The 21,069-nt window shown below is 35.4% G+C and overlaps 1 protein-coding gene across 3 annotated transcripts in view; it reads left to right on the top strand.

Annotated features, from left to right (window-relative positions):
• Nucleotides 1-14,601: 14,601 nt before the first annotated feature.
• LOC129731407 (FAD synthase-like) overlaps nucleotides 14,602-21,069 on the top strand; it is a 172,294-nt gene continuing 165,826 nt past the window's right edge. Inside the window, exon 1 of one of the 3 annotated variants that reach the window (XM_055691390.1) lies at nucleotides 14,602-14,785. In XM_055691390.1, coding sequence (XP_055547365.1) covers nucleotides 14,738-14,785 — 48 coding nt within the window. In that variant the 5' untranslated portion in view covers nucleotides 14,602-14,737. The remainder of the gene's footprint in view (nucleotides 14,786-21,069) is intronic. The other 2 variants (XM_055691388.1, XM_055691386.1) reach the window with 2 other exon arrangements.

Here is a 21,069-nt window from a genome sequence, read left to right as displayed (position 1 = left end):
TTCTTAAGTATAAAGCATATAGGGGCCGTTCAATAATTACGTAAGCAAATAGTGGGGGAGGGAAGGTGTGGATCTTTCTTACGATGTCTTACAGGAGAGGGAGAAGGGTGAATTGATTATCTTACGTAAGTAAAACATTGTTAATGCAGCTGTTCAAATAACCATGTTCATGAAGGTGTGAAGTGGACGGTCAAATTCACAAAAAGAAAACGAAAGGACGATTAGCTCGAATTAAGGACAGAAGAGGAAACGAAGTATTGCGCTTGCTTCAGGATGATAAAACTATAATAAAAATCTATATAGTATATATAGTGAGATCTTACTAGGGGGAGGGGGAGTGTCAAAAAATCTTACGATGTCTTACAAGGTGGGGGAAGGGGGGGGGTTAAAACGTGGAGAAATATGTTTACGTAACTATTGAACGACCCCATACCTAAAAATGAATCCTGCCCGATAGCCTTGAGATGTGCTAGTGACCGATCAAATAAACAAACAGAAATTCACTTTCACGAGCAAACGGAGCAAATTTCAAACATTTTATGTTTCGATTGCACTGCCGGTACCCGCATAACTGTCCCATACTGATTTTGGTCACTTTTGAGTTATCATCGGGAATGGACTTAACTGTTAACATTTTTTTTGGAAAAAAATTAAAATTGATACTCTCGTATGGAAAAACATGGAAAAAATACCAAGCTGTTTTTGTCCCATATTGAAAGTACCCGCATTACAGTCCCACTACATAGTGGTACAAACTGCAAACATATAATTTTGCTCCAGATTAATGTATATCGGATTATTTTAGGCATATAGAAGTATGTCATATAATTAACTAGACTAATGTTGTTTTTCTGTAGTGTAATCTACGTTGCCAATGATACTGCCGGTTGCTGGTTGAATTTATATGTGATGGGACAAAATATGCGAGTACTTTTGAAATGTACCCGCATATTTAGTCCCATTTTGTCTTTTTTTTTTCAAGTTATATAACGTATAATAAATTCCATCCATGGTGTTTTGTTCTCAATGATAAACTCGTGGTGCCATGAAACTGTTATGGTCATTGGTTCTGGATGTAAATGCTAGAAATCCGAAAATTCACGGAAAATATTAAATCGCCGTTTTCTCAACATGTTGTTTTTCATTATGGGACAGTTATCCGGGTACCGGCAGTGCATGGGACATCAATATTTTTTTATTTGATTGTGTCACCACAACCGTAAAGCCTGTAGTACACTCTTTGACCGAGCGTCAAATATTTGTCACTTTTTGACAGATAAAAATTTGGTCAAAGATAATTATTTGTCACTCTCCAATTTTAACATGGGGCAAACACGGGCAAACAACAACCATGATGTCAAATAAATTTGACCATTATGTCAGAAGATCAAATATTTGACCATTGGACAAAGAGTGTACTACAGGCTTAACCCCCTGCACATGGGCAGGGATGCCAGGTCATTTTTCCAAATGTCTTCACGTTCCAATAAAAAATGTCTTCCAACCCGAGATGGCTCGTTAGGACCGACTAAAGACTGGAAAATGCGGGTCATATCACATATTTTCGAATGTCTTCACATATTTTTGAATGTCTTCCATTTGTCTTCACAAACAAGATGTCTTCACCGCAGGGTAAATGTCTTCCATTTGAAGACATGTCTTCCAATCTGGCATCGCTGCACATGGGTGGAGGCAGAGATGCCAGAACTATTTCGTGAAAATCCGTAGATTCTACGTTTTCTTCTTCTTTTCTACGGATTTCCCATAGACCTTCCTATCTGCGCTAGTATTAGTGGTCGATTTCACTAATACATGTTTTATTTTTGGTTGCAAATAATCAACACGCTGGTGGTAACAAAAAATTTCCTCTTGCCCTGAACTTTTATTCAAGTTACAAGTCAATTTATAGTTCTATTTCATCTATTTTTCCACTAAAACGAAGTTTGTTAAAACAGTTAACACTAATGAACTAGGATTCAAAAGTGAAATATTTTTCGAAATTGTAAATCAGCTGATTTTTTGGTTGAAAACAAACCGATTTTAAAAGGATACACGACTAAGCCTGTATTGGTGAAATCTGGCGTAAAAAGCTCTATATATTTGTAGATCCGTAGAAGGGAAAAAATCCGTCGATCTGGCAAGCCTGGGTGGAGGACTTGACGGCAGAGATGCCAGATGTTTTTGAAAAATGTCTGCAACTGCTCGAAAAACCGGAAAAATCTGCTTGAAATCTGGAAAAAATCTATCCGCGATTCGAAAAAATTTCGCTTACGCAGGCAAAAGTCTGTGCAAATCTGCAAACATTTTGAGAAAGTCTACGTAAATATAATTTATTTATTTGTTCCCAGTATCAATCCCAATAGCGATCTAATGGCAATTTCTTTATTCCACCCTGCTCACCCAGTTTTGCTTGATTTTACCCATTTTACCCAAAGCGCACCGTAAAATCGGAGTCTATGTGTATATAGAGTCGCGCAAACAGAAAATCTATCGTTTCGGCAACACAGTTTTTCTGCCGTTTGTTGCCAAGAACTATACAGTTTTGTTTTTCACCATGCATAAGCGAATATCATTTTTTGAAATTTTTCACAAGGTTGTGTACCTTTTGAAAGGTTACACCGGTGATGCTTTGTTGAATTTAACTGAACCAGTGTACAGGTTGAATGTTGGATTTAAAATGTGTAGTAAAACTTCGGAAAAACACATATTCTTATCACGCCTAATTACAACACTTTTCATCCACTGCTACTTTGTTTATTTACATTGCTCGATTGGTACCCTCGTTTGACACTAATTTGGTTCCTTTGGTTTCATTTTTGCGCAACTCTAGAGTTCTCCAGGCACGTTTTTTCGATTTTTCTTTGTTATGTCGTTCTCGTTTTCGCGGTGTAGCTACACTTTTTCCGTGCTATCCTTTGCAGCTTCAAATAAAACATTTTCAGTGTCATTGCATTGGTATGCGTAATAATGGGATAGCTGTCAATTCGTTTTGTTTGGTCATTATCGCCTTCGTCATTTTGTCTCGTTTCCATTTCATATGTCCATCTCGCAAATGTGCTGAGAAAAAATTTACCTGACACTTTACCACGTGGAACGAAAACCAAAACAAACCAGTTTTGACACATACGTGTGAATGTGTTGGTAACTTCCTACAGTACACACTGCTTTTTTCGGGTGTCGTTAGGGACAGAAAAAGGGTAGTTCGAAAAGTCAAATAAAACATTTTCGGTGTCAAAAGTGTCGTTTGAGTGTAGCTACACCGCAAAAACGAAAACGACATTAGCTGTAAGAATTTTTTGTCACCTGTGAGAACTGTCATCTAGAAGAGAGAATAAAAAACTCCCGAGCGTGCATCAACACTCTCACAAATTTCAATATACAGTGTAAAGCGGGCCGTGTCGTAGTGTTTGTGTGTTTTCGCTTGGAGAACTCTATATTACAGGCCCTGACGACTCTGTTGATATTGGTTTGGTTTTTACTTGCGAAAGTGAAGGAAGGGAATATTTTTGCTTTTGTTTTCACACATAAATTGACAATTGCATATGAGAACTCGCGTAGGTGCGAACAGCCCTACAAATCTCTTTTACTTGTGTCAGGGCCAATAAACATAGACTCTGCGTAAAATTTGTCAGTTTCAACCAAGGGGATGGCAGCCCTATCTAAACTCTACACGTTTGACAGTAGGCAACATATCGGGGTTTAATTTAAAAACAAAGCCCCAAGGCAGACGCCCAGCAAATAATTCCATATACTTATCACTTTTGTCGGGAAGACTCTTCGCTCATTCAACATAGAAAGAGATAGCATGTTGCCATCCCCTTGGTTTCAACCCAATGAGCATAAAAGAGAGGTGTGGAGGAGAGTGCATTTTCCTAGTACAGTCGTCGTTCGATAACTGCAACATGTTTACATTGCAGTTATCGAATGCCGTTCGATAACTGCAACACTTGACACATGCCAAAATTCAGGGGGGGGGTCCGTCACCACCATTTTTGTTTTCAACGATGTCGATATGTATTTTTTTAATGAAATAGTGGCAAAAAATAGCAGAAAACTATTCGATTAATGAATTCGATATTCATATATCCGCATTATAATTAATTGCGTTTAAGTAACTACTTTACATAACCAATATGCAGGCGGAGATAAAGTTCATCACTACAATAGACCATTTTACGAGACGTTTCTGAACTCAATTCATGAATGAAATTTTGACAGAAAGCTCAGAACCGCTGACATAACGCAAGTAAAAGCAACATCAATGTCAGCAGGATCCGTGACACCTGTCAGTTCGTAAAATGGTCTGTATAACGCTAGGTCACAAAGTATTGTTTGTATCTACTATGCACTGCCTCGCTGAGTAGTGAACGCTAGCCAAACAATGCACAAGGGATATTTTTTTCTCTTATAATACTTACGGGAAGTGAACCACATAACATGATGATTTTGCTTTATTGATTAATAGTGAATGATCTCCCATCTAGAATGATCTCCCATCTAGAATGAAGAGACACCAAGTAAACGAAAACGAAAAAAAAAAACGAGAGAAATGAAAAAGTCCTTTTGAAATGTTTTTAGAGATTCAACAATTTTCATTTTCGAATGCGCGAGATCAGCCACTTCAATGTCAAATATGACTTTGACATCAGATTTGACGGATTGCAGTCCGATAACTGCAAAGTTGTTGCAGTTATCGGTCTTTCAGTTAAAAAGCGTTGCAGTTTAAAGTCTTGCAGTTATCGAACGGCGACTGTATTAGTAAATGTTTCAAATGTAAACAACTAGACGAACTCAATGGTAAACTCAAATAGCTACGTCACTATTTGGCATCATCTCTGGGCTGAAGGGGGCAAGCAAAGGGGCGCGTGCAAGTGTTAGTAGGTTTTATCCTAACCTCTCTTTTATACTTATTGGTTTCAGCCCACCGCCGCACGTGCTTAGTTCGTAAACATTTATCCGGCATCTCCTTCTTACTTGCGTCGTAAATCGTGAAGCCGTTTTTTCATTCGCGACAACGAAGGTGCTGAAATTTGTTTGGTTTTTGCATAAGAAAAAGAATGAAGGAAATTTTTCAGTTTCGTTATTCCAGAAGTTTTGTGTCAAATTTTATCGACAAAATCTTCGCGTTTAGCGTCGAATAACGAGTGTTGTTTATGTAATTTGAAGTCACAATCGATGGTGACTACCAACCAAAAAGTTTCTTCACGTCGCAACGCTCGACTTCAGGTTCTACAGCTCACCCTCGAGCTCCGGATCCACTTTCAAAATGATTTTCTTCCCGGCAAATCTTAACGCGCAATAAACAAATCGATAACAAACTATTTTTCTCATTTTGACAGCCGCAGTGCGTGTCAGCCGATGACAGATACCAAATATTCAGCGATCGGAGCAATTGCTGAATTTTCTGTACACTGTTAGATAGCTGAAATTTCAGTATAAGGTTTTTATTGTTAAAATTCTGTGAAGATTACTGAATTTGGTCTTCGGAAATTTGGTGTGTTGTGAGCCAAACGAACATGTCAAAATTCGAGCCAAACGAACAAGAAAGGTTACACATTGAAAGGTATTGCAATAAGGCTCAATAAAGAATATATATATTTTTACACGTTTTTCATGTTTTATTGCTAAAACATGAATTGAGAATGCTCCAAAGTTGCTTCATCACAGTGATTTTAATTGGTGGTTCACAAACCCTTTGTATGGTCTACCGAATAATGATGAAAGTATATAGAATTAAACATAAACATAAAATTTAACACCTTCACGGATTTTGTGGTGTACTTTATTATTCCCCAGATCTGGCACCTCTGATATGTGAAACCTAGTTGCCAAATCAGCGTTTTTTTTTTCATCGCTTATCTCTCCCTCTGAGGATCTCTACTCTGAGCAATTCTCGCTGAAACTAGGCCACTAGGTGCACAAGGTCTTTCAAATTTGATATAAATGCACATAGCTATTAGCACATAGCTATTGTTCGATCGAATTTATTGACCCTTTGGTCACCAAGGGGCGAAACAGTTTTCAGAAGAGTTGAAATTTTAGCAATTCTTGATGTATTATTTGAGCTATATCTCTAGAATTCGTAATGTAAAGTACTACAAGTATCACTTTTCTGTAAAAAGGAATGATAGGGCTTTCATTTGAAGTGATCAGAATTTTGGCCGCCATCTTGGATTATATCAGAAAAATGCAATTTTGACCGTGTTCGCAACTACCGATTTTCGATCTGAGACCAGCATTGGAAAGCTGAGAAAAAATGCTATAAGGTGCAAGAAAAAAATTTGGTGAGCATCAGTGTTAACCCATCAATTGAAGCTATTTTTCAAGCTGAGTTTCAAAATATTCATCGTACATCGCGCGATCAACGTAGTAACCTGTCTACTGAGACCAAGTGGATGCACATGTTATGTCCATATATGTCCATATATCATAACCGATTGATGCTACAACTAGTACGCCACTTCTGTTTTTTCAAGTTTGGTGAGAATAATGAGTACATACAACACTAGCATGTGTGATACTAACAAAGCGATTGGTTTTTTAATACTGAGCAGTTCCACAAAAAATGTCCAAGTTTTATTATTTCATTTAAATTGTCATTTTTAATTTGGCTGAAACTTTGCATAGACGTTTCTATAGGCAAAAAATGTCATTTTATGCTATTGGTTTAATTTTTTGGAGCACGACTCATTTTTGAGAAACTACTGAAAATGCTATTTTGGGAAGGTATTTATGATTACAAATATTTTCAGGGCCATAACGGTTTGTTTGATCGGTATGACGTCTTCGATAAAGTTGTTGATAATACTTTTGTCTTCCCGAAAAAAATATTCACTCTATAACTTTTTTTTGGTAGTATTGTTTCAGTAATATTTTGTAGTTCTTATAAAAAAAATAGATTTTAAAAAAATGAGCTTTTTAGATAGATATCGGCTCTATTATCGTCAGATTTTACCCATTATCGCCCGGGGGGTAAATGATGTCCTAGAGCGTTGAATTTTTGCATGATGGTTTTCCATAATGCAGATTATTTTCCTGCAAAAGATTAGTTTTCTATGTCTTCATTGGCCCCCGGGCGATAATAGCTAAATCCTGACGATAAATTTACATTTTTCTCTAACCTTTTTTTCAATAAAAAAAATCATTTTAAAGCGTATATTTTTTCGTAGAGACAAAAATATTAACTACAACTTTATAAAAGACGTCATACCGATCAAATAAACCGTTTTGGCCCTGAAAATATTTGTAATCACCAATACCTTCCCAAAATAGCATTTTTCGATAGCTTCTCAAAAATGAGTCGTTTTGCAAAATATTAAACCATTAGCACAGAATGGCATCTTTTGCCTATAGAAACGTCTATGCAGAGTTTCAGCCAAATTAAAAATGACAATTAAAATAAAATATTAAAACTGGGACATTTTTTGTGGAACTGCTAGTAATAAAAAACTTATCGCTTTGTTAGTATCGAATATGCTAGTATTGTACTCATTATTCTCACTAAACTTAAAAAAAAGTAGTGGCGTACTAGTTATAGCATCAATCGATTATGATATATGGACATACAGTAACTGTTCGCTAACTGGGTGCTGTTTAACTGGGCTGCTTTTTAACTGGGCGTTCGCTAACTGGGCTATAGCCCAGTTAAAAAGCAGATGAACGTCAAAAATCAGCGTTTGGCATATTGCTGTCAAAACGAGATAGGGGCACATGAATAGTGAATTGAGATTGATTTTTTCAGTTCAATGGATTTTGGTTGTCATCACACATGCGATCCACTAGATGTTTATCTATTCGTTTCCAGGTCAAATAAATGTTTTATGAAAAGAATATGTTTCCAGGCAACGGTAAGTGCATATAAAGCACACGCAAGGCTAATAATTTATTTTTTCTTATTTTCTGTTTATCAGTCAGGATTCTTAGTGTATTGATTTGAAACATTTTCAAATTTTCGCTGAGAGTTTTGCCTAGCGCCATTACATAGAAATCCCCCTCGATATTTGACGACATTTGAAATGTCAGCCCAGTTAGCGAGCGACATTCGTTAACTGGGCTAGGCCCTCAGCACAGAACGGAAGGTCATCTGTGATACGAAAACTGCTAAGTGCTCAGTGAATTTTGCAGCGCTCCCTAGGGGTGGAAAGAACGCTTTTTACACGGAAAATAAACAGAATTTATACTACTTTTATCGAAATCAATCAAACACACTGGTATAAATCTGTCGGCGAAAACACTACAGGTTAACCCTGCTAAGCATTATTTCTAGGGGCTTGACAACTTTATTTCATGAAAAATATTTTATATATATATTATATATTAATATCTATTATTTATTTATCACATTAACTTCCCAACCATAGCGTATAGGACATGGTGAAACGGTTTGAACAACAAGTAGCAGTGGTGGGCACCATTCCGCTAATTCGCTAATTTGCTGTAGAGACGCGACAATAGAAATATTTAGAAAAACTGTGAATTGCTGATGGCGTACGTAAATTGATTCGAAAGATGAACATACTTTACTGCGAAAGTTACTTTTGTTAGTTTTTTACCCTCGAATGGAGTTCCAGTTATCGTACAAGCCACAAGAGCATTTTGAAGAACAAGCACAAGGTCTAGATTGAATTTTCGCCACACCAAGAACTTTGGTAAAATGCAATGCGCTTGAAATTATGACAAGTTCGGTTCTAGTTTTTCGATTCAGATAATAATTGAATTTTTATGAAAACATTCCTAAGAGTATCTATTTTCAATGCAAGCTAAATAACTTTTGTTATTCTTGTAAGTAAAATTGTTTTCGTTTGTTTAACCAAAACAGATCAAAGTGGTCCAAATCTTACAAAACACGAGCAATAAATATAGCGATATGACTATTAACATATTAAAAAGATAGCGATTAGCGAAAGTTTCGCTAATGTGGGTTTAGCGTTTAGCGTTTAGCGATTATCGAGCTAAATTTTCCGGTTAGCGACTTAGCGATTAGCGTCGAGGAGTGTCTGAAAATGCAACGATAAACACTTAGTAACAATGAATACAATCGAATTTTGCTCGTTACACTAAATTCGTAGCCCAACTAGTGAAGGACTTTCACGCGTTGGGTTGAGCTATCCAGGTTGCAAGATGACACCGGTTGTTTCCTTTTGTTAGGATTGCTAATCACCTATTGGGTTACGCAGTGTCTTGCTGCTAGCATCCTTCAAAACAGCTGACCCAGATACCGGCATAGATAATTGTAGAGCTGTTCCTTTATTGTTTTTCAGTAATCTACTCCTTTTAACTGTGAAAATAATCAGATTATTAACACGAGTTACATAAAGTGAGAGTCGCATCTTTTGTTTCAAGTCTCTAATTACCTTCTCGTTTAGAGTCCTCTTAAAGAATATTCGTATATTACGTAACGTGAAATTTGGCAATTTTCAAAACCCCCATCAACTAAGTAACGCAAATTTCCATGGTGGTCTTATGCAGTGTAACACTTCGCTGGATACCTTTCCTCCACCTCTCCCCTGAGCGCGGTATGTATTATACGAATGTTTCCATATATGAACGAACGCTAGGGGTAAGGCACTATTGATATACAATGGTGATTCGCTTACCGGTTGCTCCTTAGTCGGGGGTTTGTTAGTTGGGCCCTCATCCATCTAAAAAGCGCTCTTATGTCAAAATTGAACGTTATTCAAATGCATGCAAGAAACCCGAAAAGTGAATAAATAATAAAATAAATTTTGAACACACGTACTCGAGTTTATTTGTCATTGATTGTTGATGGTTACCTTTGATTACTCGAAAAAAGACATTGATTACTTCGGAGTAATCTCAGGTTACGACGCATTTCGAAACCCCTTGGAACGAACCTCTTGAGATCCTTTTTTAGTGTTCTGTAAGGTTGTCACTTTCGGTTGTCAGAGGGATACCAGATTCGTCAGCAAAACGCTGATTTGTTTTGATTCGCAGGTATGTGCGGTTTTTTTCAATCTCCGTCCCGCATAATCAATAACCATAAACGGATGATAATCCATATGGATTAACGATACCCCATACAGTCGAAACTATATCCCGAACTAGTTGTTAGGCACGTTTTATGGTTATCGATTATGCGGAATGGTTAACATTTTTTTTCCCTATGACTTTCTCAAAATGTGTGCATTTTTTACAGACTTCTGCCTGCTCGAGGGCATGTTTTCGAATCACGATTAGATTTTTATCAGATTTAAGAAAAAAAGACTGCACAATGAAATCGGTACCTCTTACAATCGCATTATTCGTTGCCCTAGAAGCTAACCTGATTTTAATTAACCTTATTCTGCTTATTTTTATTTAAATGGCATGTCGCACCAATGAGTAGAAAATCTATATTCTCCAGAATGGACTAGAGTCAATCGGCAAAACATTTAATATAATCTAATAACAGGATGAAACTAGTTTATAAATTTCATTTCCGAATAAAGATGTGATTCATTTATTATAAATATTCGGAAAATTTGCGTTAAAAATTCATCTGTGCCATGATTTTTAAAAACTCAAAATACTTTCTCGAGCTGAAAATAAATCACGAGCTGCATTTTATATTTTAACAATTTTCAAGAATAACCGTCTATAACACATGGTACAGTTGTTAATGGAAGAATTGCAACATTAACGGCTTAAAACGCACGATTCTTCAATAACATTGATTGTTGTTCGTGTTTCAATTCAACATTTGTCGATTACAATTCCTTCGTTACACTATTGTAATATGACAAACTCCACAAATGTGAATAATTGCGAATTTTTCCCAAAACGTTTTTGCATCGAATGTAATAGATTGTATTAAACGGGCTAAACTGTTGAAATAACCGTCAATTCAAAACATCGAATAAATTATGCCACATTATACCACTGGCAAAGCGGCATAAACGTACACGACAAATATATATTGCCCGAGAGCACAGGAAATTCAACTGTCATTTTTCAGTCCTTTTTGTGTGCACTTTCTGTTCGATCATATACCTGAAGTTGACCTTCCGTTCTGTGCTTATAGCACAGAACGGAAGGTCATCTGTGATACGAAAACTGCTAAGTGCTCAGTGAATTTTGCAGCGCTCCCTAGGGGTGGAAAGAACGCTTTTTACACGGAAAATAAACAAAATTTATACTACTTTTATCGAAATCAATCAAACACACTGGTATAAATCTGTCGGCGAAAACACTACAGGTTAACCCTGCTAAGCATCTGTAAGAAGGAAAACACATTATTTCTAGGGGCTTGACAACTTTATTTCATGAAAAATATTTCGGTAATGGTTGATATATATATATATATATATATATATATATATATATATATATATATATATATATATATATATATATATATATATATATATATATATATATATATATATATATATATATATATATATATATATATATATATATATATATATATATATTAATATCTATCATTTATTTATCACATCAACTTCCCAACCATAGCGTATAGGACATGGTGAAACGGTTTGATCAACAAGTAGGCACGAGCGGGGAAGCGTTTTTCTATTTTGTACGGTTGAAGACGAGGCATCACCAAGCGACAGCAAATAACTTATTCTACTTGTTAATAGATTTTTACTAACTAAGCAAATGAAAATCGCAAATTCATGTGTTTCAAGTTGTGAACTGCTTCTAAAATGAATGAATATCAGTAGCAAGGTATGTAGCTTTACCGGATTTATAATTTGAATGCATCGAAATAGTATATTATAAGATGCGATGAATTTTGGTCATCGGTTGTTTTTATAAACAACTTTAGTCTTTGGCATTTTTTCGCAATATAGCCGGTTGTACTTTTGACATACCGTTTTACTATGTTTCTATACACCAACATCACAACAACGATAATATGACTTCAAAAAGTTTTGATGTAACTAGAGGAATGTCTGAAAATGCAACGATAAACACTTAGAAACAATGAATACAATCAAATTTTGCTCGTTGCACTAAATTCGTAGCCCAACTAGTGAAGGACTTTCACGCGTTGGGTTGAGCTATCCAGGTTGCAAGATGACACCGGTTGTTTCTTTTTGTTAGGATTACCAATCACCTATTGGGTTACGCAGTGTCTTGCCCCTAGCATTCTTCAAAACAGCTGACTCAGATACCGGCATAGATGATTGTAGAACTGTTCCTTTATTGTTTTTCAGTAATCTACTCCTTTTAACTGTGAAAATAATCAGATTATTAACACGAGTTACATAAAGTGAGCGTCGCATCTTTTGTTTCAAGTCTCTAATTACCATCTCGTTTAGAGTCCTCTTAAAGAATATTCGTATATTACGTAACGTGAAATTTGGCAATTTTCAAAACCCCCATCAACTAAGTAACGCAAATTTGCATGGTGGTCTTATGCAGTGTAACACTTCGCTGGATACCTTTCCTCCACCTCTCCCCTGAGCGCGTTATGTATTATACAAATGTTTCCATATATGAGCGAACGCTAGAGGTAAGGCACTATTGATATACAATGGTGATTCGCTTACCGGTTGCTCCTTAGTCGGGGGTTTGTTAGTTGGGCCCTCATCCATCTAAAAAGCGCTCTTATGTCAAAATGGAACGACATTCAAATGCATGCAAGAAACCCGAAAAGTGAATAAAAAATAAAATAAATTTTTACTACTCGTACTTCAGTTTATTTGTCATTGATTGTTGGTGGTTACCTTTGATTACTCGAAAAAAATGACATTGATCACTTCGGAGTATTCTCAGGTTACGACGCATTTCGAAACCCCTTGAAACGAACCTCTTGGGATCCTTTTTAGTGTTCTGTAAGGTTGTCACTTTCGGTTGTCAGCAAAGATACCAGATTTGTCAGCAAAACGATGATTTGTTTTGATTCGCAGGTATGTGCGGTTTTTTTCAATCTCCATCCCGCATAATCAATAACCATAAACGGATGATAATCCATATTGTTTAACGATACCCCATACAGTCGAAACTGTATCCCGAACTAGTTATTAGGCACGTTTTATGGTTATTGATTATGCGGGAAGGTTGACTACATTTTTTTTTTTCCTATGACTTCCTCAAAATGTGTGCAGTTTTTACAGATTTCTGCCTGCTCGAGCGCATTTTTTCGAATCACGATTAGATTTTTATCAGATTTAAAAAAAAGACTGCACAATGAAACCGGTACCTCTTACAATCGCATTATTCGTTGCTCTAGAAGCTAACCTGATTTTAATTAACCTTATTCAGCTTATTTTTGTTTAAATGGCATGTCGCATGTCACTTCAATGAGAAGAAAATCTATATTCTCCAGAATGGACTAGAGTCAATCGACAAAACATTTAATATAATCTTATAAGAGGATGAAAATAGTTTATAAATTTCATTTTCGAATAAAAATGTGATTCATTTATTATAAATATTCTGAAAATTTGCGTTGAAAAATCCATCTGTGCCATGATTTTTAAAAACTCAAAGTACTTTCTTTAGTTGAAAAAAAAAAATACTCACGAGCTGCATTTTAAATTTTAACAATTTTCAAAAATAGCCGTCTATGACACATGGTACAATTGTAAATGGAAGAATTGCAACATTAACGTTTCAAAACGCACGATTTTTCAATAACATTGATTGTTGTTCGTGTTTCAAATCAACATTTGTCGATTACAATACTTTCGTTACACTATTGTAATATGACAAACTCCACAAATGTGAATAATTGCGAATTTTTACCCAAAACGTTTTTGCATCGAACGTAATAGATTGTATTAAACGGGTTAAACTGTTGAAATAACCGTCAATTCAAAACATCGAATAAATTATGCCACATTATACCACTGGCAAAGCGGCATAAACGTACACGACAAATATATATTGCCCGAGAGCACAGAAAATTCAATTGTCATTTTTCAGTCCTTTTTGTGTGCACTTTCTGTTCGATCATATACCTGAAGTTGACCTTCCGTTCTGTGCCCTCAGCCCAGTTAGCGAACGAACAGTGTATATGGACATAACATGTGCATCCACTTGGTCTCAGTAGACAGGTTACTACGTTGATCGCGCGATGTACGATGAATATTTTGAAACTCAGCTTGGAAAATAGGTTCAATTGATGGGTTAACACTGATGCTCACCAATTTTTTTTCTTGCACCTTATAGCATTTTTTCTCAGCTTTCCAATGCTGGTCTCAAATCGAAAATCGGTAGTTGCGAACACGGTCAAAATTGCATTTTTCTGATATAATCCAAGATGGCGGCCAAATTCAAGATGGCGGCCAAAATTCTGATCACTTCAAATGAAAGCCCTATCATTCCTCTTTACAGAAAAGTGCTACTTGTAGTACTTTACATTATGAATTCTAGAGTATAGCTCAAATAATACATAAGGAATTGCTAAAATTTCAACTCTTCTGAAAACTGTTTCGCCCCTTGGTGACCAAAGGGTCAACAAATTCGATCAAACAAAAATGGCATCATCATTTTTTCTCTATTTCTAATAACTATGTGCATTTATATCAAATTTGAAAGACCTTGTGCACCTAGTGGCCTAGTTTCAGCGAGATTGCTCCTCTGCTCTGAGTATCTCTATAGTCCAGGATTGCCAAAATAAAATCTGGCAGCTCTGCTATAGTCAAAACAATCTCGTGGATATAGCCTGTTGTCAAAAAAGGTTTCTTGAAGAGTATTTTTGTTTATTACGGTTTTTATAACTCGAAACACGTTTCAAAAAAGAATCGTCACTCAGATTAAAACTATGAACTCAGATTTAAATTATCGACATAAATTAGATCAAACTATTCAGGTGAGGAACTATTGATTTTGCTTTAAATATATCTATTCTGCTGCTGTTGCTTTGTAAATATATTAGAAGTCATCATATTAGGTGCCGGTTTTGTAGGATTATGTAAATCCTAGTAGCTTTAAAGGTCTCTAAACAAGACAAAATAAAAAACGTAAAGGTTAATTACACTTATTTATTTGTTTATTTATTTATTAATTCAATATTCATGTCACTTGAGACATCTGCCTCTTTTAATGCTACAATTTAAAGATAATTATTGCGAATGTGTGGGAACTCACAAACTATTTTGTAAAAACTTACAAACTATTTTGTTTTTCAATTTCTTTTAAACCTAATTTATGCAGTTGAGGTGTGAAAAAAGGTCCTGCTTGAAATTATGTTTAGGAGTAATATTTTCACGGTGTCTGGTAGAAGAAACTTATCCGAAAAAATTAGTATCGCTCTTATACTCATCATTCGAAAGCTCAAGGTGTCCCCTTTAATATGCTACTAAAGTTGAAATGTTCTATCGGCGGGTCCAGAACAACTTTTTGCCTTTCTCCTAGAAAGGTATAGCAATCACTGGAAAAACCAAAGGTATAAAAGTGGTCCCAATGGCCGAATGTCATATACCACTCGACCCCTTTCGAACTGAGCATTTTCTGTATGTATGTATGTGTGTGTGTGTATGTGTGTGTGTGTGTGTGTGTATGTGCAACTTTTTTTTGTCACTCACTTTTCTCAGAGATGGCTGGACCGATTTTCATGAAATTAATTGCAAATGAAAGGTCTAGTTGCGCCATAGGTTGCTATTGAATTTCATTGTAATCGGATTTTTAGTTTAGAGGTTATGTATCAAAATGTAAAAATCACGAAACATCAATATCTCAGAAACCACACAACCGATTTCAATGAAACTGATTGTAAATTACCGGGCTGTCTCCAGAACCCTTAACTTTCAAATTTCGTTATGATTGAACATATGGTTCAAAAGTTATGTGAAGAAAAGTTATCCTGAGGTTGTTTAAACTCACTCATTTTTCTCAGAGATGGCTGAACCAATTTTCACAAAATTGGTGTCAAATGAAAGGTCTAGTTACCCCATAGGTTGCTATTGAATTTCATTGCAATCGGATTGTAACTGTGTTGGTTTTTATAAAAATGTGAAATCACATAATGAAAGAAAACATATTGACTTTCTCCTAACGATCACTGGCTAATTAAAAGGTAGAAAAGTGATCCAAATGACCAAATGTCTTATACTACTCGACTCAGTTCGACGAATCGAGCATTTTCTGCATATATGCATGTATAGGTGTATATGTTTGTGTGTGGGTGTGTACGTGTGTATTAGAGTGGCCATTTTTGTAACATCATGCGAATTCGATGAGCGCCGGGCGGAAAACGTTTCCTTTTTACTCCAAAAATAAGCCATGAAAATTTGAAGTTGATCCGAGTTCATTAAATGGACCCACAAAACGCTTATATTTAAAAAATAATAGATTCTCATAAGAACTGTTGTTTTAACTCTTTTTGGAATTTTCGCCTTAGTTTCTTAAAATTGTTGTATATTTTGCGACGAAATACTCTTCAATTATAAAATCATATCGTTAGGGACATTCACATATTTCGTAACGCTAAATTATAGCAATTCTGAACACCTCCCACCCATAAATAACGCAATTTTGCATGGGGGCCTCGCGCAATGGAACTCTTCGTTGAATATCCCCTTCTACTTAGTACGTAATGAATGAATGACCTCTCATATTCGTTAGAGGTTTTGAAACTGCCATTCAGTGATTATATCCTCAATCGTACTTCATTGCTGCAACTGCGTGAAGTGAACCGCCACAATCGGATTGGTGAAGCAAAATTATCAAAATTATTAAGAACTTTTTGTATGGATTTAATGTTATTTTGAATATTATTATTATTATTATTTTCTATGAAACAGTTCAGCACTAGTGATCTGAATGCACTACGATGGCGAATTTTATCAAATACGGTCGGTAGATCTCCTGTTGATCGAATAGCAATTCTCAGAGTTTTGATGAAAGTGCAAAGTTCTTGGGTGCGCTCAAAATAGATTCAAGCTACGGCAAAAATATCGCCTAAGAAGTTCATAATACGCTAGTGGATCGAAATATTTCGGAAAAGTTTCGAAAATTAAAAAATATTACTTGTCCTCTTCATTTCTATGAACTTTTATGCAAAATATATTACATGGCAAGAGCATCGGACTTCAAACACTTGTCTTTAACCGTTTTACAAGAGCATCAAACGAAATCAACTCATTCACAGCCAATCAAGTCACTCACAGCTTCAATGATCCAAAAGTTCTGATCATTGACCATAAATTGCATTCAAGACATGTCCCTGTTGGTAGTCAAACTTCACATTCAAGTGTTTTTCGGATGTACGAGTGCTGGCTAATGTATTTATCAAGTTATGAATTTTCTACGTGATTCTTTCGCTTATGCCGAAATTGATAGTCGTCTCAGACGCTGTAACTGAAAAGATGAAGAATCGCTTGTGGTATTTAAGCTTGAATATAAACAAAAAATAATCAGGCAAATAAAAGCGAATGGTCCTTAAGGTGAAACGGTGGTGAAGCCAATAACAGCCAATTTTGAGCCACCACTTCGTATTTTTAGAAGCACAGGACTCGGAAATAAATAATGCACTCCCTGTGAAAACGCTATTTTATGTTTGCTTCACCACAGCAAACATAAAACAGCCTTTTCACAGATGACGCATTACTTGTTACCGAGTCATGTGCCTTTGAAAATTCAAAGTGGTGGCTCGAAGGCGGCCATTTTTGGTTTGAATACCGTTTGGCCTTAAATAGCTGATGTCGAATGTATGTTATTAATCCCATCTCGTTTTATACAAAACCAATGCTTTCTTTTCGAATTTTGAACTTAATATTGATTTTTTCGACCGTGACCCAGCCGAATAGAAAAATAATGGGGAATAGCACACTTTATTCAAAAATCATTCGCTTTAAACGACGCCAGAGAACATGGTGTTAAATTCATGAAAAATTCTAACTGTGTTCCAACACATAATTAAGACGAACTTCAGTTTATATTGCATGTAGTTGGTTCATACCGTAAAAATACCCACCTCATTCAAAATCCGATCTTTTTAACAAACATCAAAAGTTTTAAAATATTTTAAACATAAATTAGGACAATAATATAACGGTTTTATAAAAATACAAGTGTATTTGAATACGTTTATCAAGAGGTATATGTTAAAAAAAGAAAAAACTCCGTACAATTTTCATGTAAATCGATTTCTAAAATATAAGCGCTTTGTGGGTCCATTAAATATACTCCGATCAACTTCAAATTTTCGTGGCTTATTGTAGAGGTCAAAAAGAAACTTTTTCAGCCCGGCGCTCATTAAGATCGATAGTTTAAAAAACGGCCATATAAAATATGGCCACTCTAATGTGCACCTTTTTTTCACACTCACTTTTCTCAGAGATGGTCTGACTGATTCTTTCTATCTTGGTGTCAAATGAAGGGTCTATTTGCCGCTAAGGTTGCTATTGAATTTCATTGTAATCAAACTTTTAGTTTTGGCGCTGCGTCAGAATGTGAAAATATCTCAGAAGCTATGAACAAAGTTGTATTCAAATTAATGGGCTTTTTAACCCTTAAACAATCAATTTTATAAAGTTTAAACATGTGGTTTGGAAGTTATAAATAGAAAGAAACGTAACCCGGAGACTGTTTAAAACTATAGCTACGATCAAAATATGTGGCCTCAACATCATTTAAATTTGATATTGTACTATTTCAATGTTTGCGGCCTTGCTCAGGATTGAAGTTGAAATAAAAAGTCAGTTCTATCGCTTCACTTTTTGCCTTTCTCCTATTGCCTTTCTCCTAGAAAGATATAGCAATCACCGCAAAAACTAAAGGTATAAAAGTGCTCAAAAGGGCCGAATGTCGTATATCACTCGACTCAGTTCGACGAGCTGAGCATTTTCTGTATATATATATATATATATATATGTGTGTTTGTGTGTGTGTGTGTGAACGCTCTCCCAATCTCACTCGATTTTCTCAGAGATGGCTGAACTGATTTCAATGAAATTAATGAAAGGTCTAGTTGCCCTATAAGACCCTATTGAATTTTATTGTAATCTGATTTCTAGTTTAGAGGTTATGTATCAAAATGAAAAAATCACGAAACATCAATATCTCAGGAACTACACAACCGATTTTAACAAAATTGGTTTCAAATTAACGGGCTACCTAAAAAACCCTTAACTTTTGAATTTTATGAAGATTGAACAAGTGGTTCAGAAGTTATGGAAAGAAACATGTTCTGTAGACTATTTAATCTCACTTATGTTTCTCAGAGATGGCTGGACCGATTTTCATAAAATCAGTGTCATATGGAACGTCTTGTTGCCCCATAAGACCCTATTGATTTTTTTTGCAAACGGATTATTATTTTGCCTGTTATGATTAAAAAAGTGAAATCCAGCCATGAAAAGAAACATATTCCGAAGACTACTTGAACTCACTCACTTTCCTCAAAGATGGTTGAACCGATTTCCACAAAATTAATGTCAAATGAAAGGTCTAGTTGCCTCATAACACCCTATTGAATTTTATTTCATTATCTTAGAAACTACACAACCGACTTGTACAATATTGATATCAGATGGACGGGCTAGTTGAGGGTTAACTGATGAATTATGATTGAACACGTGGTGTCAAAGTTTGGCTGTCCTATACGTTCCCTTTTCATTTGATTGTAATCAAACTTAAGCAACCGTTATGTATTAAATTGTTAAAACAACGAAAGTCTATTATCTCAAGTATTACACGACTTATTTGAGCATAACTAGTGTCATACAAACGAGTCATCTCTCAAACTTACAAATAATAAACTTCATAACAATTTGATATGCTGTTCAAAAGTTTTGGAAAGAAAAGAAATTCAAAGACTATTCAACACTATACCTGCTTTAAACAATATATATGGCCTCAACATGATTTAAATGTGGTATCGTACTATTTGAACGTTCCCGGTATCGCTCGTGATGAAATTGTTCGAAATTAAGAGTCATTTTATTTCGCTATTTCTTAAGCACTAACATTACGTCAAATTTCTTATTTTATACTTCAATTACAACGTCAATATTTTAGAACCCAAAGAGTAAATAAACCTTTATTGGATTTAAGCATTCAAGTAAATCTATTTTCACAAATAATAAGTTTGAATGAGAAAGGCTGAGTCCGACCGCTAGGTGGATTAATTTAGGCTTTTCAGACATTTTTGCCTTTCTCCTAGAAAGGTATAGCAATCACTTGCAAAACCGAAAGTATAAAAGTGCTCCAAAGGGCCAAATGGCATATATCACTCGACTCAGCTCGATGAGCTGAGCATATTCTGTATGTGTGTATGTGTGTGTGTGATTTTTATTCTCGCTCACTTTTCTCAGAGATGGCTGGACCGATTTTCATGAAATTAAAAAGATAGGTCTAGTTGCCCCATAAGACCCTATTAAATTTCATTATGATCGGATTTTTAGTTTAGAGGTTATGTATCAAAATGTAAAAATCATGAAACACCATTATCTCGAAAACTACACAACCGATTTGAACAAAATTGGTTTCAAATGAACAAAAGTTATGAAAAGAAACGTGTTTTGAAGACTGTTTAATCTCACTCATGTTTCTCAGAGATGGCTGAACCGATTCTCATAAAATCAGTGTCAAATGGAAGGTCTAGTTGCCCCATAAGACCCTATTGATTTGTTTTGCAATCGGACTATTACTTTGCCTGTTATGTTTAAAAATGTGAAATCCAGCTATGAAAAGGAACATATTCCGAAGACTACTTGGACTCACTCACTTTTCTCATAGATGGCTGACCCGATTTCCACAAAATTAGGGTAAAGTTAAAAGTCTAGCTGCCTCATAACACCCTATTGAATTTTACTATAATCGGACTGTAACTTCGTTTGTAATGTACCGAAATGTGAAAATCACGAAACATTATCTCAGAAACTACATAACCGATTTGATTAATATTATCATCAGATGAGCGGGCTAGTTAAGGGTTAACTTATGAATTATGATTGAATACGTGTTTTAAATTTTGGCTGCCCTATACGTTCCCATTTCATTTGATTATAATCGAACTTAAGCAACCGTTATGTATTAAATTGTTTATAAAACAACGAAAGTCTATTATCTCAAAGATTACATGACTTATTTGAACATAACTAGTGCCATACGAACGAGTCATCTCAAATTTACAAATAACAAACTTCATAA

The sequence above is a fragment of the Wyeomyia smithii genome, chromosome 3, assembly GCF_029784165.1.
Source record: "Wyeomyia smithii strain HCP4-BCI-WySm-NY-G18 chromosome 3, ASM2978416v1, whole genome shotgun sequence".
Lineage (NCBI taxonomy): Eukaryota > Metazoa > Arthropoda > Insecta > Diptera > Culicidae > Wyeomyia > Wyeomyia smithii.
The sequence above is the reverse complement of the archived record's forward strand: the minus strand, read 5'-3'. Positions and strand labels throughout refer to the sequence as shown.